The following is a 22,579-nucleotide window of genomic DNA, read 5'->3' on the forward strand; positions in this document are numbered from 1 at the left end:
AAATTCATCAAAATTGAACCATCTCCATCAAATGTTTAGACGGAGATCAGCAAACTCCAAAATATGTTAGTCTGAATGTTTCTTATGACCTCTAGAGGTAGCAGACCTCAGGGTCTTTCTGGGGTTCCCTCTCCACAACAGCTTCTGTTCCCATTAACAGGAAAGGATTCATTCCTCACCTTGTCAAATTCAGGTGGTGGGTTCTTCCCTCTGCACAAGTTTGACAAGGCCCAGACAGCATTTCGAGTCATTGTCAACCTGGTGGACTTGGTGAGGAGCCTAAAAAGAGAAACAACAGCTATTACACTCCCAGGTTAAGTCAGTTGAGTTGTCTTTAAACCAGCACATGATTCAATATGAAGGAACACAATAAGAGTCCAAGAGGTTCGAGACAGCTGCACCCACTTGCTAAGCCCAGGTCTGAAAAATTCAGATCATGCTATTGTTGTATATTTCATGAGCATCATGCACAGACCGTGAGGAAAGATGAACTGTGGGTACCCCTAGGGCAGAAACAATAGCTGTTTAACAGCACAACTCTGATCAGGAAGCATATACTGTCTTCAACTAAAATTGCTAGGGGGAATTTAGGTTGGCAGAATGCGATTTCTCAAGACTGAAATTTGGCTAAGACATCCAGATAAGCGCCCACACTGATGAAGAGGTCCATGGGATCTTCAGTGACCACAAGTAATCAGGACCTCATTTTTAGATCTCATCTGAAAAGATCAGCAGCTTTAGGACCCCAGAATACTAGTTCAGTACTGACCCAGGAACAACGCTATTTGCAATACAATCAATGCCACTTCTTGCCAAGGAAACCACTCAAGACTACACAACTGTATAGAAATTATGGTGAAAGATTTCAAAATGCTTTCAACAAACCGGGATTTCTGCTGGTAGCAACCTCATTGCCAGTGCTGACAGTATGGAAGATTTATCTTGTGGTAAAGTGCATTTCAGGAGAAAACCAGCTTTTAAAGATCTAAATCATTGACCTTCTTAGAGGGTCCAGTTGAAATTAGAAGCTTTGTTCTCTAACACTTCATGGTTCATAAAGAGCGAGAAGTTCCCACCCAGCTTTTTGGACTCTGCATGAAATAAGATGGGGCAACGTGGTGCTTTCCTCTTGGACCATGACCAGCTCTGTGCACCTGTCACAATCACCACCACAAATAAAACCAATCCCTTAGTTCTTGGACAGGAAAAAAAAAAAGTCACCAGCTTAGCCTCAAGGAGCCTGAAGTCAGCAGCTACTGTAAGAAGAGGCTGTTGATTTACTTGCACCATCCATGGCAAAGCACTTATCTTGCTACTAGAAGCAGCATCAGTTCACCCAGAACAGGATGGGGTAATTTAGACTGTTTTGAGAGTAATTAATATGGCTAGTACTTGAAAGCCCTCAGTCTAGGTGAATCTTCCCATCTCCATTTCTAGTGTGCTGAAGCAGTTGTCAGGACTTGTGTGTTAAACAGAGGCAGAGAGCAGAGTGCAAAGACCTTCTTCTCCTCAACCCTGGGAAGACCTCAGACTAACAGGTTCCTGAAGTTTATAGTGTAGCTGTATCTCTTTGGGTTCTCTGCACTTACTGTATATGCACTTCTAAATAGCCCCTGTGACTTCAGAAAGGGCTGTCTGGCATACTCTGCAGCAAGAGCTCATGCCATGCACAGCAAACGCAAGGATGTGTGAGGTGAGTTGTCTAGCAAGTTGTATCAGACACCAGTCTGAACTACTGCTAATTCATCTGATGCCTATTTGCAGGCTAAGATGACTCCCAACCCCCACACACACTCTTCAGTAGTTCTGTTCACTCAACCTGGACACCAAGAGGATACTCTGCTTTAGTACACAGGGGCTTTAAGAACTGTATTGCCAAGTGTTCATGGCTACTCACAGTAACAAGGGAGGAAGAATAGAGCAGTTAAGGACATAATCTCTACACACAGAGCTGTCTCCAGCGATGTTCCCCAACGCCCAGACAGCCTGGAAGGAAAGAGCAGCAGTTTTAGCGCACACAGTCTCTGAATAGAGGATGAAGGGAGCACTGTCCTAGGAAAGTGTTTCTAAGACTCCAAATAACTAGGCCAGACTGATAGAAGCTCCAGCTCTGGAGCTACTTGCTAAACACCTTCATGCATGTTAAACACTTAGTTGAAATCCAGTGTCTATAACACTCAGCCTATCCCCAGAAAACTAATGAACCATACCTGTTCTTGGACATCCTCAAAGTCAGAGTTTAACAGCTCTATGAAGATAGGAACTGCCCCAGCCTCAATGACTATTTTTGTTTGTTGGGAGGTTCCTGATGCAATATTCGTCAAAGCCCATGCCGCTTCAAACTGAAACAAGCAGATCAGTAACAGGTTACAGAGCAGCTGCACAATGGCATAAGCTCAACAACCCTAACCAGAGCAAAACATTTGCTATTGATTTTAGTCTATCCTCTTCATCTTGTGCTCTCATGTCTACGGGGGGGATTGTTTTACAAGGCAAAAAGTTTTCCTCCACAATCTAGCTGGATGATTGCTCACTGAGCGTACTAGTTTCTGGCACAACAATGGTAGTTCGAGGGAAACCTACAGCTTTTTTAGGAGTGGGGTGGATTTTGGTTACCCAGGGTAGATCCTGCCCACACCCACCTGAAGCAAAAGGAATATCATTTTACAGGTCTTTGACACTGAAAAACTGAAGCAGTTGCACACATTTGTCTCATCTCTCTGCCAACACTGCAGTTCTCAGCATGGGATTAACAAAGCCAAAGCTCACTTCCACTTTCAGTGGTCAGGCCAGGAAGCACTACCTCAATGATACCACACCCCAAAGCCTCAGACCATTTCCCACTATGAGGAACATAGTCTCAAGATGGCCCAGAAGAGTTTCTGACCAGATCTTTGTATTGGGTGTGAAGCGAAAAGATTGTTCTACTCAAACAACCAACTCTATCCCATGCCACTCCCCGTATACCAGCACAGGTGCGGCATTTGTAGCTCTGAGCCCCAGGTGAGGTAGAGCTTCATATTTTGCTCTTTATCTCCCTTTGCTGCCCTCTTTTATGAGTGACTTTAATGGCTATGCTCCCATTCAATTCTCCTTGGAGATGGATTCCTATGACATGACACCTCCTGGAGGAAAAGGAAGTAGATGACCATCTGCCTAACACCCTCAGTCAGATGTGAGAAAACGCAGTCTCCTCAAAGAGAGGCTTGTACTCTGCAACTTCTGGGCTCTAAGATGCCACCTTTCCCTGCTTGTTGCTGTAAGGTTCACACTGCTCAGCTCTGAAGTGTCATCTTAAATAAGTGCTTTTTATTCACAATATGAATCCTTCATGGTTCTCTCCTTTACCTGTAGTGTGCAATTTTCACTTCTCTTCAGGAATTCAACAAACCTGTCCACCACTCCCTGAGTATTTATCACTTCGTCTATCGGAGGATTCGGCTCTAGAAAGAGGAAGGCAGGCTCAAAACTCAGTAGGGGTATTTGAATTTAATACAGGAGACCTAGTTCATTGCATTAAATCATCCACTCCAACGATTTTAACTTGTACTTGAGCTGACAAGGCATCTAGCCAGAAGAAGGCTTTTTCCACACTTCACCCAGCTGTGGGTCACTGGAGCATTTTCTAAATGCTGAAAAGCCAGTAAAAGACAATACTAATGGTCAATATAGGTTTAGTATTCCCTCCCCACCCAGTGTTAATCAGGAACAGACGTGCCAAAGGGCATAAGTGACATTAGATGGAATTCTTCTGCCCCCAAACCCAAAGTTATTAATTCTCTGTACAGCACCAAGACTGTGCTAAGTGCTTCACACAGCTAAGAGAGTTACCTGTGAGAGCTTGCTAAAAAAAAGGACCTCTGCTTTTACCTTTGGAGAGCAGTTTCCTGAATTTCTGGGTGGTTGCTAGCTGCAGATCAGGGTCCTCCGAGAAAAGCATCTCCACCATCTCTCTTGTGATCACTCCCTCCTAAGAGGGCAGGAAGGGCAAGAAAAGCAGCGTCAGATAGAACCATAACTCCAAACTTATGGTTGCAAACCTCAAAGTCAGAGCTTAGTACCACCAGAATCCTGTGCTCATCCTTTTGATCTGAAGACTAATCCAAGTTAGGACCACACTACTCTTGAAAGTCTAATCCTGGAAGGCTTTTAAAACTTACCAGAGTCCCATCTGCAATATTTGTAGAAGATAGGAGTACAAGGGGTTACAAAGGGTAGTGAATTAAGGAGTACTAAGGCATGATACCTATGCATTTGTAAAGGGTTAAAGTTTGTTGTTGATTTTGTGATCCACAGAATTAAAAGTCTGTGTAAGGGAGGGACTAAGTTAGTCAAGAAGCCTTACCCCAGCTGTGGTAGTGCTGACATAGGAATCCATGAGGAGGCTATCAAACATGGCAGCATCTTCATTAATAAGTTCCACATTTCTCCTTTTAAATAGCTGAAAAGAGATAACCAGAGTGAGTGGTATCTGTCATGAGGCAATGCCGGACTTAGAGCCATCACAACTGGGCAGTCTTGTTCCACAAACGCAACATGCCATCTGCTAGACCAAGTGCAACTTAACAGGAGAGTGGCAGCTTAACACACTAGCTGAGCACCTCTGCAGAATAGTTTGACCTATGAATCCTGGTAAGAGCGGACCAAGTCCTACCCTTAGTTGTATCCATGGATTTCACTGGGACTGTATGGTGTAGGCAAGTGCAGAACTTGGCCCAATGAGTTCAGAAAAGAAGAGCCAGGTTGTGGACCAGGGTTGAGGCATAGGAAGAGCAGTGTGGGAGGCTTGCAGCATTTGCCAGTTCTACATGTGGTTCTAGCTACAGTATCATTTTTACACACACACACACCCCCAATTAAAAAAAAGCCACACACCAAGGACAAGGAAAAGCTGTAGCTCATGTGTTTATTTTTTTTACTTGGTCTACCATGGGGGAAGCAAAAGTGGATGGGAATCTGGGAGGCAGTGACCATGAGTTGGTTGAGTTCAGGATCCTGACGCAGGGAACAAAGGTAAGCAGCAGGATACGGACCCTGGACTTCAGGAAAGCAGACTTCGACTCCCTCAGGGAACGGATGGCCAGGATCCCCTGGGGGACTAACTTGAAGGGGAAAGGAGTCCAGGAGAGCTGGCTGTATTTCAAGGAATCCCTGTTGAGGTTACAGGGACAAACCATCCCGATGAGTCGAAAGAATAGTAAATATGGCAGGCGACCAACTTGGCTTAATGGTGAAATCCTAGCGGATCTTAAACATAAAAAAGAAGCTTACAAGAAGTGGAAGGTTGGACATATGACCAGGGAAGAGTATAAAAATATTGCTCGGGCATGTAGGAATGTTATCAGGAGGGCCAAATCGCACCTGGAGCTGCAGCTAGCCAGAGATGTCAAGAGTAACAAGAAGGGTTTCTTCAGGTATGTTGGCAACAAGAAGAAAGCCAAGGAATGTGTGGGCCCCTTACTGAATGAGGGAGGCAACCTAGTGACAGAGGATGTGGAAAAAGCTAATGTACTCAATGCTTTTTTTGCCTCTGTTTTCACTAACAAGGTCAGCTCCCAGACTGCTGCGCTGGGCATCACAAAATGCGGAAGAGATGGCCAGCCCTCTGTGGAGATAGAGGCGGTTAGGGACTATTTAGAAAAGCTGGACGTGCACAAGTCCATGGGGCCGGACGAGTTGCATCCGAGAGTGCTGAAGGAATTGGCGGCTGTGATTGCAGAGCCACTGGCCATTATCTTTGAAAACTCGTGGCGAACCGGGGAAGTCCCGGATGACTGGAAAAAGGCTAATGTAGTGCCAATCTTTAAAAAAGGGAAGAAGGAAGATCCTGGGAACTACAGGCCAGTCAGCCTCACCTCAGTCCCTGGAAAAATCATGGAGCAGGTCCTCAAGGAATCAATCCTGAAGCACTTGCATGAGAGGAAAGTGATCAGGAACAGCCAGCATGGATTCACCAAGGGAAGGTCATGCCTGACTAATCTAATCGCCTTTTATGATGAGATTACTGGTTCTGTGGATGAAGGGAAAGCAGTGGATGTATTGTTTCTTGACTTTAGCAAAGCTTTTGACACGGTCTCCCATAGTATTCTTGTCAGCAAGTTAAGGAAGTATGGGCTGGATGAATGCACCATAAGGTGGGTAGAAAGCTGGCTAAATTGTCGGGCTCAACGGGTAGTGATCAATGGCTCCATGTCTAGTTGGCAGCCGGTATCAAGTGGAGTGCCCCAGGGGTCGGTCCTGGGGCCGGTTTTATTCAATATCTTCATAAATGATCTGGAGGATGGTGTGGATTGCACTCTCAGCAAATTTGCGGATGATACTAAACTGGGAGGAGTGGTAGATACGCTGGAGGGGAGGGATAGGATACAGAAGGACCTAGACAAATTGGAGGATTGGGCCAAAAGGAATCTGATGAGGTTCAATAAGGATAAGTGCAGGGTCCTGCACTTAGGACGGAAGAACCCAATGCACAGCTACAGACTAGGGACCGAATGGCTAGGCAGCAGTTCTGCAGAAAAGGACCTAGGGGTGACAGTGGACGAGAAGCTGGATATGAGTCAGCAGTGTGCCCTTGTTGCCAAGAAGGCCAATGGCATTTTGGGATGTATAAGTAGGGGCATAGCGAGCAGATCGAGGGACGTGATCGTTCCCCTCTATTCGACATTGGTGAGGCCTCATCTGGAGTACTGTGTCCAGTTTTGGGCCCCACACTTCAAGAAGGATGTGGATAAATTGGAGAGAGTCCAGCGAAGGGCAACAAAAATGATTAGGGGACTGGAACACATGAGTTATGAGGAGAGGCTGAGGGAGCTGGGATTGTTTAGCCTGCAGAAGAGAAGAATGAGGGGGGATTTGATAGCTGCTTTCAACTACCTGAAAGGGGGTTCCAAAGAGGATGGCTCTAGACTGTTCTCAATGGTAGCAGATGACAGAACGAGGAGTAATGGTCTCAAGTTGCAGTGGGGGAGGTTTAGATTGGATATTAGGAAAAACTTTTTCACTAAGAGGGTGGTGAAACACTGGAATGCGTTACCTAGGGAGGTGGTAGAATCTCCTTCCTTAGAGGTTTTTAAGGTCAGGCTTGACAAAGCCCTGGCTGGGATGATTTAACTGGGAATTGGTCCTGCTTTGAGCAGGGGGTTGGACTAGATGACCTTCTGGGGTCCCTTCCAACCCTGATATTCTATGATTCTATGATTCCTGCTCCTCAACAGCAGGCAGTGCCATTTTTTAAGCTGGCCACAAAGTCCTTAGATTCCACCCCGCAAAAAAATAATATATATGTATATATAGATGAGCAGATCTAAGAAGCCTTCCCCTTATCCATGATCACAGAAAGCCAGACAGAATTCCACTGTGGTATCTGAGCGCTGCATTTGCAGCATGTACAATACCTGTGAATCCCACAGGGAGCAGAGAGCTCTCCAGACAAGCCACATTCTGAACAAGGGTGTGGAAAAAACCCCAGAAACATTCCACATCCATATGCTGAAGAGGCCCAGAGAGGGGAAAAAAAAAAAAAAAGAGGAAAAAAATGACCCATCAACTCTTCATCAGCTGGCCCCTTGAAGGGGCAACTGTTGGGTAACAAAACATTTCTGGTTGAATTAAGCCCCTGAACATCCCCCTCCACGCAGGTTACCAAAGAGCAGGTTACCTGTTGCTCTCGTTTCTGTTTGCGTAGTTGGATCCCCTCCTCTTCCCTTCGCCGACGCATTTCCTCAGGGTTTAGGGCTTTGTTTTTGTAACTCTTCATTCGATAGTTATCCTTATCCTTCGCGGGACTTGCCATGGTTTCTATGGAAGGAGAAACCGGAAAAGTAGTATCAGATTTCACTGCAGTCACACTGCCCTTCTCCCCCAAGGAAAATGGGAACACACATTGTTAAACTGAACTTTTCAGTGCGATGGCACACAATCTCTTAAGAAGATGATGCAGTTTCGATATCCAACTTAGAAAATGCATTGCTGACCTGGTGTGTTGTATTAGTAAGAATGTTCTAAGCTAGAAGCTTGACACAGACATCTCTACCACTCTGAAAAGCACCCTGGACCTGTACTTCACTGTAGGAGGCACATTTCTCACTGTGTGAGGTTAGTACTCACTGAACTATACCATTGTCCTCAGGAGGCAGCAAGCCTGAAGCTACCTGGATTTTCAATACTTTAGATTGTGCTAAGAGTACCTGCACCTTACTACAATCACAAGTGTAAACAGCACCTTGAAAGAAGATTATTCTTCCTCTCCTCCCCACTCCACGTCCTCCACAGCAGGCTAACATGTCAAGAATTTGATGACCAGTAACCACAACACGTACTCAGACATTACAGAACAGCCTGGTCTGCACAGAAGGTGTTACGTTGAGTTAGGAGCTAAAGACATTCCATTTAGACCCATTTTATGTTGTTAAGCAGGGAGACTTTGCGATTTATGAAGTTCACACTTCCATAAATTTAACAGCACAATCACAACTCCAACCATTCAGAGGCGAACATAAATAGGTCTGAAGACAATGAAGTCTAGACAAGGCATAAAACAGTCCAGCAAAATTCACTTCAAACAAACTTCAGCCTAATTCCAGGCCCTTAAAAAAAAAAAAAAAAGAAAGAAAATATTACAAGCATGCAATAAATCATTTAGGTGGGAATGGCATGTAGGCCAGGCTTGTCCAGAGAGCTAGACTATTTTGATGGTGTTCAGCTCTGAGAAGCACTGCTAATTATTTTGTCATTTGTTTCATAATAATTATTTTAAACTCTGGTGCCTACACATTCCACTCTAGAGATTCACAAAACAAACATTCCTGCATTTGGCACAGGGACAGCAATTATTGCTCATTAGCGACAGAGGAACTTGGATGTAAGACTATGTAAATTTCTCAGTGGTATCTAGTTTATGCAAACATACTACTGCCTCAACAGGGTTAAAAGAGTTTGGTATTCAAGTACGGATTCAGCCAAGCCATGTGTTTAGTGTGTTTCAAATCATGCATGAGCAGGTGTCATTCCCAACCCTATTCTAAGGTACAGTTTAGAGAGTGTAGAGTAAAAACACGCATCCCTTCCCAGGAGAACCACCACACACAATAAAGTTCTGTACAAGTCTCCTCACCCCCAAAAGCTTGGCTGCTCCAAGGATTCCTCTTTCAAGACTACTCCACCCACACCCTAGTCCTCTCTAAAGGTTCTCCCTCTATATTCAGGAGAGTTAAAGCCATAAGCTTCAGTGAGTCAGGAGAACCCATTTAAGGATTCCCAGCAGGAGGGCATCAGGGAGGGATGCTTTAGGCAAACACCATGAAAGTGTTACACTGAAGCACAAACCATGATCTACACAAAGAGACTGAACTGTTATCCAGGTACCCCAAAGTAGCAGTTGCATCATAGACAGGACAAAGGAATCATAAATAGAACTCTTCTAGTTTCTCCTCCACAACATTCAGCTCATCTTACTGCACAGCTCACTCTCCTTCCACCTTTGGTCAGCCTCACCAATGCGAACAGTAGCCTAGATTTAAGTGAAACTGAATGTGAAGTGGTTTTCCTGTTCATTCACCAAGTATTCCTCAAAAGACAAAGCACAAGATTAGTTGTCAAAATTTTATTTTGCTATTGTTTAACCACCACCCACTAGATCAGAATGGTAAGTATGAAAGCTTGTGTCTCAATCTGAGACCATGGCAAGCTATGCATTCTCAGGTTTCTGCTGCTTATTAGGTAGGTACTCAAAGTGACTTAGGCCTGGTCTACACTACCACGGTAAATCGATCTAAGTTACGCTACTTCAGTTAGGTGAATAATTTAACTGAAGTTGACGTAGCTAGATCCACTTACCATGGTGTCTACACCACACTGTGTTGACAGGAGACGCTCGTGCCTGCTGACTTCCCTTACTCTTCTTGGGAGGGTGGAGTACACAAATTGATTGAAGAGCACACTCCCTTCGATTTAGCGTGTCTTCACTTTGCTAAACCAACACTGTTCCATGGATTTCACCAGTGCTGATATAGCTGGTAGTGTAGACATGGCCTTAGTCAAGATACATTAAGGGAAAAGGTTTTCAGACTATAGTGTAACTTAAGTTGCAAGTTACTAGCTTAGTGTAAGACCCAGTTTTAGGGTCAGCTTCTATTCAAGCAGGTTATATAAATGAGATGTACGAGTGACCAACATCTTAATGTCAAGGCAAGTTAAACAGTCAGGAGAGTTCACCTGTGAACAGGAAAGGTAAAGATTTAAGTGAATTATGGATTCCACACACCAGGGAGAATAAAGCCACAAGAATGGAAGAAACCCTAACATGGACATGATCACAGAAAAAGAGAATCTTGTAACGGTATCGACTGTTTAGAGGACATTCTCTCCCTCAGGCAAAAAAACTGAGGGGGGGGACTCTTCTTCAAACACATATAAAGCAAAAAAGCCAAGGTCCCCAGGATATCTGCACCACTCCAAATATGTATGTTGCAAGCAGCCAGCCCCTCAACCCCATGCTGTTCCTTGTTGTGAAATGGACAAGCAAGACAACTGAGGGCCAAAGAACAAAAGATGCATGAAGAGATGGAATGAGCGGCAGGATGGATTGCAAGATGGTACAAACTATTTACTTCTAACTCTGCTTAACATCTCAAAGCCCAGAAAAAAGGCAGTTCCTCATTGATACAAGTCTACTTAAACCAAAGAATGAAAACCCTTTAAAAAATTTAAAAATTGCTTGCTCTGCCTTGGTCCCTGCTTACCTTCTCAGAAACAGTAAGTCAAGGACTAAAAGGTCTTTTAGTGAGCATTGATCTTGGATCACTGCTTGGAAAAGTTTTCAGCCTCAAAACATTTGTAATAGTTCCAAGTGTTTCTAGCCCTGGCAGATCACACAACCTTAAGAACGATCATTAGTCTCGCTTCTAAATGGCAGTGCATTTTCACTTACCAAGTCCCCGTCTATACTACAGACAAGTCAGGGACCCGGGGTAATTCTTTTTTGTCAAGGTCCAAATTTCTTGGTCAAAGTATAGTCAAGGTCTGGACTCCAGAGAAAATACAAAATGCAACAACAGTGATAAATATGTAAATAAAAAGATTTCACAGTGTGTTCAAAAGCATCTAGTGGTCCAGACTTGGCCCACAGTCCATATATTGACTACTACTCAGGGAGCCTAACTACAACAGTTACCTCTTCATACAGGGAAGAGGTAACCAAATCCCTATGACTCAGACAAAAACTTGGACTGTCTAGGTTTCACCCAGTTAAGGTGACATAGTTCTACTCTCAGAAAGGAGGACTTGTGGCACCTTAGAGACTAAAAAATTTATTTGAGCATAAGCTTTCATGAGCTACACAGCTGTAGCTCATGAAAGCTTATGCTCAAATAAATTTTTTAGTCTCTAAGGTGCCACAAGTCCTCCTTTTCTTTTTGCAAATACAGACTAACATGGCTGCCTGTCATAGTTCCACTCTACTACTCTGTGTCACAGACAGATCCCTCAACTACCATATAGTTGCTCTATGGATGGGGCTTTTGCTCTGCACTTCAAATCAATGTAGTTTTTGGCAAAAAGCATCATAAGACTATAAATGGGCCTGAACTGAAGGCTGGATCTGGACACCGATTTGGTTTGGGTCTGTCTCATATCTGAAGTTCAGAGGAATAACTGGCAATTTCCCAGGAATATACTTAAATGTAGCAATTTTCCTTATTCTAAATGTCAGTTATGCATGACTAACCATTGAAGATGGATTTTCCTCACTAAAGATGAAAGTGAACACCATGTGGAAACTAACTTCTCCCACCTGCCTCCCCCCAGCCCAATTATTAGGGTAGGCTTAGAAAGGAGGCAAGAATTAAGTAATAGCAGCTGAATCAGAGGGTAGAGTTGATTGAAACCCATTTAGGTCCTTGCATTTCGTACCAAGATGTCAAAATAGGCACATTAGAAATGCAAAGATAAGTGGTCAGCACAAACGTTAGTTGGGATGAAACAATCCAACACCATTAGTACCACTCCTGTAAGTGACCGTACTGCTGTCTTAACATTAATGGCTCTATTACAGCTGCATACAGTGAACAGTAACTGCAACTAGTTGTGTTCTGAAAGATTACAAAGGCATCCAAAAAAATTCCAGATCAAGACTTCCCCTTCAAAAGGTGATGGCTCAAGTTAAAAGGCAGTTTTAATGAACAGGACAAAATAAAAACAAGAAGGGAAGAGGAAAATAGTTAAGTGGCTTAGTATGACATACAGGATTACTAGCCTATTAGTCATATAAATAGCCAAATGACACATGACAGTTCAGCTGCCTGGAAACTTGCACAATCCCAATCTGTGTTCTTGGCTGGGCACGCCTTGGTGCTCTGGACAGCTCTCTTAGGTTCTGCGTGCCAAGAAACAGCGCAGTGAGACCAGCACCAGATGGAAGTTTCATCAGGATCCAAGTTCTTAGAATATGCCAAATTTGCCGTGTACCTCACCCGCAAGAGGCCTTATGGATTTGAGTGTGCTACAAATGCTGGGCTACTACTGAGAGGCCCTGTAGATTCAGCAAGCCATTCAAGAGGGATTTTTATACTGGCTAAAACACAGCACAGCAGACTTCAGGCATTAATTTACCTGGCACTTGATTTTCCATTACCTCTTGTACACGTTCACTAGGTCAGGTGCTTTCATCCAACTCTTTTCCCAGGGTGTCTTCTGCTTGATCCTCTAGTGAAGTCGTAATGCTGAATTTGTGACATTACATCCCATTTCCATGGCAACAGAGATGTCACAAATACAGGATTAGGATTTCACTACAAACTCAAGGAGCAGGAGAAGCTAGGCTGTGAAGTACAAGCTCTTCAACAAATGCAAATATATGGAATAGAGAGCACCTTGCTAAGGAAAAATGCTTTGTGCACAAGTTGCTTCTTTTTAAGTTTGTTCCAGAGGAAAAGTCCCTATTAACCCAGCCTTCCTGCAAGTCAAGCAGTGTCAATGTTAACTATTAACCCAAACTTCACTTCAGTACTTGCAGGATAGCCCCACTGAGTAATGCTATTCACATAGTTTAAAATCTTTAGCTGCTAGGAAGAGCTATCATCCGTTAAAGCTCCAAGATGGCCTAAAATATTGAAGACAGATGTTTAAATGCCACTCAAGCCACACTTCCACTTGGTATTTTAATGTCCTGAGTCGTGCTTTAAAATGCTACTATGTTTCTCACAACCAGAAGGGCTGTAGCTTAAGGTAAACCTGGATATCAGCACTTTTTTAAAAACTGCTCTAGAGTTTTAGATGTTGAAAATCTAGAAATTTTGCATTTATATGGCTGCTCTGACTGGAGGATCCTAAAGCATTTCACAAGTTAAGTTGTTCTGACTCACTACAAGGGTTCTCCCTATCCAGTCACCTTGAGTTCTCCTTAGGAGAGGGTTTCCCCTCTGCAAGCACTGACTCAGTCCTACCCATTAAGTCAAGATCTGATGAGATCACTGCCCAAAATCATCAAGTCATGTCTATGCTATGCCAAAAAAATATATTGGCTAGTGAACTAGTCAGGAGTCTGGGATTCCCATCTTAACTACTGTGCTTGTTTCAAGGACAGCAAATGCAGAGCTAATCTAAAAGCAAACTATCCTCCTCATGGAAGACTTCAGAAGAGTAAGTCTCTGCTCTGGAATGCTGCTCAAGCAACATGCTCAGCTCGCCTGATTGCTCCCCAGAGTGCGGAATGGCCTCTACATTTGGTAGCAAGCCCTCTGGCCCTCTTGGTCGCAGCACTGGCTGACAAGAGCCACGTCCTGCCCTCCTTTGGCAACTCAAAGGGAAGTGAAAACATGGACATAAGAGCCTGAATACAGAAGATTCCTGCAAAGGGGACCATGAACATCCTTTTCTCAAAACAACAAGGCAGCACGTCCAGCCTAGTGTACTTCATTTCACCAGGTCGCCCTTGGTCCTCACTCTCCTCTCATGTTGCCAAAGGCAGCAATACTCTAGTTGTCTGGGAATCCTCTTCCATCATGCTGCATTACCCCAGCATGTCACAGCCTCTCTAGTTCAGTTTTGCTTTTCTGCCTGCCATCAGTAAAAAGGAGAAAATTAAGCCTCAACATTCCCTGTGAGGCAGGGAGTCAGTGTTTGAAGATCCAAGATCCTTGGATAGCAGATGTTATGGACTGGTTAAGTATTACCACTTGCCTCATAAATGGCTATGAAGAGTGTACATTACCAGTGTCCTAGCTGCCCTCTTGTGGGCCACGTTCACCTGCCTTAAGTCATTTTCTCCCTCGTGCTGGTAGAATTATATATGCTACGAACCTAATTATATCTATTAAGTACAGAGAGATGTACCTCATCAACACACCTAAACCGGATACCCATTATAAAAAAAATAGCACAGTAACCTACAAACCCCCCCATCCGAGGTCCACCACCACCAACACACCACAAGTGATTTTATCCTAATTTACAGGCACTAACGTTCCTGTTAGTTTCATAACTGGAAGACCACTAAGCCATTTGATGGCTGGCCACTGACCTGTATAAATGGAGTTGGGAAGGTCTCAGCTCAATTAATAATTATAAAGCCATAAGGGACCATTGTGATCACCTGGTCTGACCTTCTAGACAGCACAGCCCACAGGACTTCCTTGATTTAATTCCTGCTTGAACTATTGTATATCTAATTCCCAGGTGGCAGGTGTCCAGGCAGGGATGACAGTCATTGGCAAGGCAGCATAGGTGAAGCTTGCACTGCTTCTGCCTAGACAATGCTTGTTCTGTGGCTAAAGAACATCAGTCTGAAAGGCTGTCACTCCAGCACCTCTGAGCATGCACAACACAAATCAGTTAACCTTTAAGAACTCCTGGCTCTTTCACTTTCAGAGGATGAAGCCCATTTGAGAAGTTTCAGAGTAACAGCTGTGTTAGTCTGTATTTGCAAAAAGAAAAGGAGGACTTGTGGCACCTTAGAGACTAACCAATTTGAGCATAAGCTTTCATGGTTAGTCTCTAAGGTGCCACAAGTACTCCTTTTCTTTTTCCCATTTGAGAAGCTGCTCCTCATTCATCATGCAAAATAAAGCTCACACTCTTCCTTTAAAAGAGGAACATGCAGGTGGCTAGTCTAATTAGTCTCAGTTTAATCACATCACTCTGGCCAAGTCTGGGACAGATTTCACTTCTTCCTGGATGGAAGTATTCCTCTTTGATATCATGCTCCTTCATAGGCTGATGCATTCCATAGTTAAGAAGCTTCTTACTGCAATAAAATTTATTCACAACAACTCCACTGAGTAGAAGAGCTACTATTTGCATTTATATAGAGCTCCTCTTTCCTCAAGAATCCCAGAGCTCTGTACCTCCAAATCAAATCCGCTTTTAGCCCCCAAGATGCCAAATCAAATGTATCAAATAAACTGTGCTAAAATGACACCTTAAATAGATTTAAGAAACAGACTGTGCATATCAAGCAGTAAATTTTCTTCCACAGCCTGAATGCATAACAGTTAGTAGCCCTAGCTCAATAGGCCAGACCGGTATTTCAGGAAATCCAAAAACTGTGTAACATGGTTCAGTGTGTACAATGGAGCAAGGCTGTGTGAAGATTTGATCAAGGAGACCAGGCAGTGGAAGGGATCAGTAGAGATGTGCAAAAAAACTCACATTAGATTACTAGTCCTGAATGTAGTCCTTTGGTGGGCTAGAAGGATAGTCATCCCCAGTCTAGGGAAGACGTAGAGTTCAGTCTGAGTTTGGCAACACAGGAAAGAAGGAAGTGATTACTCCCCACCCCAAGGCTAAGTGAGGGAGCAGTGCTATAATCTCCAGTGAGAAACCAAACTAATTTCTTGACCAAGAGGGTCGTGGCTGCAGTATAGCATCTCAAAGGCAAGTTGTATTTGAATTCCAGTGGGAACAGATGAATCCATTAAAAAACCTGAACAGATGGAGAAACCAAACAAGGATTCAGATTCAAAGATTGACGAGGCTGGATTAACATTAGTGAGGTTGCATCTAGGAGGAGAAAAATCTGCTGCAGACTAGCAGCTCAGTTCACTGAAGACTAAGGGAGAAGTTTAGCACACCTTTCAAAGAATGAATGCAAGTACAAAACATATAGAAGCAGCCTTTCCAAATCCATTCTGAATATGCATTGAAATTGAACAGTGAATAAAGGTTACTCACTTTACAGGATTGTAAGGCATTCAGCTAATGAGAGTTAACTGGATGTTCATGCTATTTCTACACAATAGGTCATGTCTTTTCAGAGAATTGTGGCACAAATCACAGGACTAGTGGTTGCCTGGATTACAAGTAAACGAGTTCTTTTCAGTCACCCACCTTTCCATTCTGGCAACAGAGTGAGACAGAATGGAAGTGGTTTTAAAATCCTATCTGAGGGTTTTTTGGAGGCGGGGTGTGGGTTTTTACTATTTAAGTAGTAGTAACAGGTTTACAAATCCTTGCCAGGTAAACAACAAAACAATCATTACAACTGTGTAGCTTTTGTTTAAAGAGACATTATATTGTAAGTTGTCAGATCTCTGTTTAACAGGGTGTTACCATATGACAGAGTGAGCATCATTATGACACCTATGACATGTTTCTAGTGATTTTACTGAGTGACCTCTGATTATACATATTTAAGAGACCACGCATGTCTATCAAATGTTAATACACAAGAAATGGACAGGTCTGCTTTTTTTGCAGGTGAATGTACTTGGATATTTGGTTATAATTTATTCAATACTCAAAGTACAAGTCCTATTTTGCAGGGTACATAATTGGTGTTAATTTTTCCAGAACGACCTTTTTTTTTTAAAATCATTCCTCTACAGTTGGACTAGTTTTCCTCTTCCCAGTAAGAGGCAGGCAATAGATTGGCAGGTGAGAGATTAAAAAGGAAATGAAATAAAGATAATTTCTGCCAGGAAACCCATGAAGAATTACCAAAAGATCTGTTAAAATCCTACCTAGGTTTTTAATACCATGCCCAACATCATGGTGTCCAACCACCTCACTAAAATTAACAGTATAGCCTCAGCTTCAGTGATGTAGGACAAAAACCATACCCTGTTAGCCAATGATTATTTCTCATAGCTGGGAACAGGGAAGAAGGATTTAAATAATTTGTTTTACTTTTTAAAAAGTCATTGATTTAGGTCCCATTGAGGCTCTGTAAAGCTAATTTAAAATGTGCTGTTGCAATTTTAGAAGAGCAGCTCATCTCTCTCCGCATCCCCCAAACACCCCAACCCTAATCATAAACTAGTACTAGTATAAGTACTAGTATGTATGTATAAGTACTAGTACTGGAAAAATCATGGAGCAGGTCCTCAAAGAATCAATCCTGAAGCACTTACATGAGAGGAAAGTGATCAGGAACAGCCAGCATGGATTCACCAAGGGAAGGTCATGCCTGACTAATCTAATCGCCTTTTATGATGAGATTACTGGTTCTGTGGATGAAGGGAAAGCAGTGGATGTATTGTTTCTTGACTTTAGCAAAGCTTTTGACACGGTCTCCCACAGTATTCTTGTCAGCAAGTTAAGGAAGTATGGGCTGGATGAATGCACTACAAGGTGGGTAGAAAGCTGGCTAGATTGTCGGGCTCAACGGGTAGTGATCAATGGCTCCATATCTAGTTGGCAACCGGTATCAAGTGGAGTGCCCCAGGGGTCGGTCCTGGGGCCGGTTTTGTTCAATATCTTCATAAATGATCTGGAGGATGGTGTGGATTGCACTCTCAGCAAATTTGCGGATGATACTAAACTGGGAGGAGTGGTAGATACACTGGAGGGGAGGGATAGGATACAGAAGGACCTAGACAAATTGGAGGATTGGGCCAAAAGAAATCTGATGAGGTTCAATAAGGACAAGTGCAGGGTCCTGCACTTAGGACGGAAGAACCCAATGCACAGCTACAGACTAGGGACCGAATGGCTAGGCAGCAGTTCTGCGGAAAAGGACCTAGGGGTGACAGTGGACGAGAAGCTGGATATGAGTCAGCAGTGTGCCCTTGTTGCCAAGAAGGCCAATGGCATTTTGGGATGTATAAGTAGGGGCATAGCGAGCAGATCGAGGGACGTGATCGTTCCCCTCTATTCGACATTGGTGAGGCCTCATCTGGAGTACTGTGTCCAGTTTTGGGCCCCACACTACAAGAAGGATGTGGATAAATTGGAGAGAGTCCAGCGAAGGGCAACAAAAATGATTAAGGGTCTAGAACACATGACTTATGAGGAGAGGCTGAGGGAGCTGGGATTGTTTAGCCTGCAGAAGAGAAGAATGAGGGGGGATTTGATAGCTGCTTTCAACTACCTGAAAGGGGGTTCCAAAGAGGATGGCTCTAGACTGTTCTCAATGGTAGCAGATGACAGAACGAGGAGTAATGGTCTCAAGTTGCAGTGGGGAAGGTTTAGATTGGATATTAGGAAAAACTTTTTCACTAAGAGGGTGGTGAAAGACTGGAATGCGTTACCTAGGGAGGTGGTAGTATCTCCTTCCTTAGAGGTTTTTAAGGTCAGGCTTGACAAAGCCCTGGCTGGGATGATTTAACTGGGAATTGGTCCTGCTTTGAGCAGGGGGTTGGACTAGATGACCTTCTGGGGTCCCTTCCAACCCTGATATTCTATGATTCTATACTAGGGGTAAATAATTTTAACAACTAAAATAAAGGAGAATCCCTGAAATTTTTATGCAACGTTGGTCTAATGACTGTTCATTCTGACCCCTCAAAAGCATCTTGATGCAGACCAACATGGCTACAATCTCTATTCTCCCGCTCGACTCATCTGCAGTCATTACAAATCTCCTGTGAGACAGCCTAGGGCTGCTGGACCAGAAACCCAACTAGGAATTTTCAGGCTTTTATTCTCTCACCCCCTGCATTACAGAACATGCCTGCTTCAAATAGTTTCCCTTTTGGCAGCTGGTTAAAAGCCTCCTAGCTGAGTCATTGCAGGGACTCACATGGCTAAATCAGGACTTGGGCTGCTGAGTCAGAGGCAAAAGCAGACAGAAAGGGGAAACAATTACATTAGCAAATTTAACATGGATTTTTTTTAGCCCAAACACCCTTTCACAAAAGCAGCTTTGGAAAAAAGTTTCTATAACTAAAATGGAATACGAGAGCAGTTGTGCTGCTGGACAGGGGGAACCACACCTGACACCTACTGTCTCAGACAGCCTAATAACCAGGGTGAAATAAGAAAAGGAGTACTTGTGGCACCTTAGAGACTAACCAATTTATTTGAGCATGAGCTTTCGTGAGCTACAGCTCACTTCATCAGATGTTTACCGTGGAAACTGCAGCAGACTTTATATACACACAGAAATCATGAAACAATACCTCCTCCCACCCCACTGTCCTGCTGGTAATAGCTTATCTAAAGTGATCAACAGGTGGGCCATTTCCAGCACAAATCCAGGTTTTCTCACCCTCCACCCCCCCACACAAATTCACTCTCCTGCTGGTGCTAGCCCATCCAAAGTGACAACTCTTAACATAATCAGTCACTTTGGATGGGCTAGCACCAGCAGGAGAGTGAATTTGTGTGGGGGGGTGGAGGGTGAGAAAACCTGGATTTGTGCTGGAAATGGCCCACCTGTTGATCACTTTAGATAAGCTATTACCAGCAGGACAGTGGGGTGGGAGGAGGTATTGTTTCATGATTTCTGTGTGTATATAAAGTCTGCTGCAGTTTCCACGGTAAACATCTGATGAAGTGAGCTGTAGCTCACGAAAGCTCATGCTCAAATAAATTGGTTAGTCTCTAAGGTGCCACAAGTCCTCCTTTTCTTTTTGCGAATACAGACTAACACCGCTGTTCCTCTGAAACCTGTCATTATGCAGGGTGAAATAGACACATGCCACCACACACCCACCACAAGAAGCTACATCTTCAGATTTAGAAAGAACAGAACAGTTGTGTCAAGTTTATTATATGCTGTATTCAACTGTAGCATCATCAGCTTAGTTAATACCATTTTTTTAAAAAATGTATTCGACTTCTACAACTGCAGTAGAGAAATTCATTTGATGAATTTCACTGGTATAAATCTAACATATTTGCTGAACAGTACTGACCAGCTGTGAAGCTGGTCAGTTACCCTGAAATGGCACCAAATAAGTTATTTGACAAATACCAGAAAAATTCATTGACTAATAACGGAGATTGGCTGAATGGACTTGGCACTTACTATGTTCTTTGTTTTAGTTATATCTTCCTCATCTTAGTTGAGCGAGTTCCTCCCTTTCTGAGATTTGTCTGCAAGTTACACGGAATCACTCAATTTCTGACCTACCTCCCTGTTTCTCAGCTCAGAGCTTGCACACAAGTGCTCCTACTGCATTGTAGCCCTTCCTTACTCTCATAAAACCCACAGCTGAAAGGAATGCCTGGTCACTGCTGACCTCAGTCTCCTGGTATTTTATTGACCTGACACATTGAAACAGTTTTGTTGGGATGACTAACTTGCCGGGGTCTAACAAAAGCCACCCTGTAGTTTGCATCAATTCCCCTCAGATTTCCCTCACTACAGACCTGTGACTTACAGTGATGGAGTGGGTGAGCAGTGGGGAAAGTGAGCAGGAGACACTTTATGCTCATGTTTTGCACATCTCTGAACACACAGCATCCTTGAGAAGGCAAGTTGTCAGATGTTTGGGGTTTTCAAAAAGAGTCACACTTAAACATCAAAATACTTCTCCCCCCAAACAATACTGTACACATCCATAGCTCTGTCCATCCCAGGGCACTTCAGAGTACAAGGCTACAGCACCACAAACATGGCCATCTCTGGGAAACAAGGCACTAGTCAAGCTGCCCAGAACACAACAGTGGAACAAGGGACAGTCCCTTCCCTCTGCCTCCTTACAAGTCTGATCTTTATATGGCCATCCAGAACAGACAGGGGCTGACATCTAAGAGATCCTAGTACTGTAAGCTGCACTGAACTCAGTTTATCCATCTGGGAGGACACGAGTAGCTGCCTTCTAGGAGCTCAGGACAGTGAACATTCCCAAGGGGGGGGGGGGGGAGAACAACTCTTCCTATATTATGAAATCAGAGGGGCCCCAAACCACAGCATGGAAAACAACCTGGGTGAATCCATGTGTCTGGTTTTGGAGCATTTCAATCCAACACTTCAAACCTAGATGAAGTGCGATTAACACAGTTTCCTCCTCTTACTTTATCAACAATATCAGATGTTAGGATGTGACAATCTCACAGCAACCAAAAGCCCCAACCTGACCTCTAGCAGACTTGCCTACTAACCCAATCAGGGAGACCAATACTCAAGTTATCAAGAATAATAAAACTTTCCACCAAACAGCAAGGGGGAGGGCAGCAGGGTGTGGAACCTGTACCCAGGCCTGGAAGAAAGGAGAAAGATGGCAGAGATAGCCTAGTGCTAGATTCTCACCTTGTCTCTGGAGCAGAAATAGTAATAACAAAGGCACACAAGATAAAGCACAGAACACAATTCATACCTACCTCTGACAGATACCTAAGGTCCTTTATATGTTGTCAACATTTACCTGATTTGTCATGCCAATAAAGTATTGCTGAATTGAAACTATAGTACAAAGGACAGCACTAATAGGCAAGTCAGTGGACTAGACACCTGATTTACAATATCATTCACCTCTAAACTTAGGATCTGTCTTATAATGGCTATATATACACAAACACTGTGCGTGTGGCTAGCAGAGTTTCATTATAGGGTGGCCAAGACTTTACAATACAGCTTGGCACGTATTTGCCCGCAGACACATACAAATTGACTGCACTGCATGTGCATCTCAAGGACCAATTATCAAGCTCTGCAAGCTTCAATGGAAAAAAAGTTTCCTTCCCCATTTCTCAGAAGTTTTTACTTCTGTCGAGAAGTTAGTCTTCCAAGCCCAGTTTCATTTTGCAGAATCCCGAACAGCTGCCTGCAGCAGATAAGGAATCAACATATTTTCAGCTAATTACACAACTATCTTCAAGGAGGTCAACAGGCCCACATACACTGAACAGGAAACAGATCAATTTTAATAATTACTAGGGTGACAAACTCAGTAGGTTCCTTTCTTTGAAGGGATTGTTTCCAATGAAACGCTTGCCCTTCCACAGACTGTGCTCTGAAGGAATGGCTTAGGTTTAAAAATCAAGCAAACCTACTACAGAATACACACCCCCTTCATCCCAAAGAGATGAGCATTTCATGGGTTAGAAAGATGAATTAATGGCTATTTAATGATGCTGGAAACCAAGACAGGAAAAAAAAAAAAACAATGAAGTGGATCACCACCATACAATGTTTGGACTAGTCATGAAAATCTTAAGTGACTGATGTGTGTGCGCAAGTATCATGTTAGATCATGGAAACCTGCTTCAGTGTGAGTAGTATGCCCTGCTGTTTCATCAGATACTACTTTGGATTTATACAGCACCTACAAGGTTGCTAGGATTAACTCATTAATATTCATAAAGTGCTTTGAGATCCTTGAATGGAAGGAGTTATGAATGTGCAAAAGTTTTGAATACAATTTTCTACTAAATAAACTAACATAGTATAAATGAAAGTCTCCAGCCTCTCTTCTGCATT

The 22,579-nt window shown here is 43.4% G+C and overlaps 1 protein-coding gene across 2 annotated transcripts in view; it reads right to left on the bottom strand.

Moving 5' to 3' along the window:
- The window catches only part of KPNA6 (karyopherin subunit alpha 6), a 42,462-nt gene that overhangs the window by 13,827 nt on the left and 6,056 nt on the right, over positions 1-22,579 (bottom strand). For both annotated transcript variants that reach the window (XM_073317865.1, XM_073317866.1), the window contains exons 2-8: positions 7,658-7,797; positions 4,346-4,441; positions 3,871-3,970; positions 3,349-3,443; positions 2,211-2,342; positions 1,898-1,986; positions 180-279 (exon numbers count right to left, since the gene is read on the bottom strand). In XM_073317865.1, the coding sequence (XP_073173966.1) occupies positions 180-279; positions 1,898-1,986; positions 2,211-2,342; positions 3,349-3,443; positions 3,871-3,970; positions 4,346-4,441; positions 7,658-7,797 (752 nt within the window). The remainder of the gene's footprint in view (positions 1-179; positions 280-1,897; positions 1,987-2,210; positions 2,343-3,348; positions 3,444-3,870; positions 3,971-4,345; positions 4,442-7,657; positions 7,798-22,579) is intronic.

Source organism: Lepidochelys kempii, chromosome 19, assembly GCF_965140265.1.
Source record: "Lepidochelys kempii isolate rLepKem1 chromosome 19, rLepKem1.hap2, whole genome shotgun sequence".
Classification (NCBI taxonomy): domain Eukaryota; kingdom Metazoa; phylum Chordata; order Testudines; family Cheloniidae; genus Lepidochelys; species Lepidochelys kempii.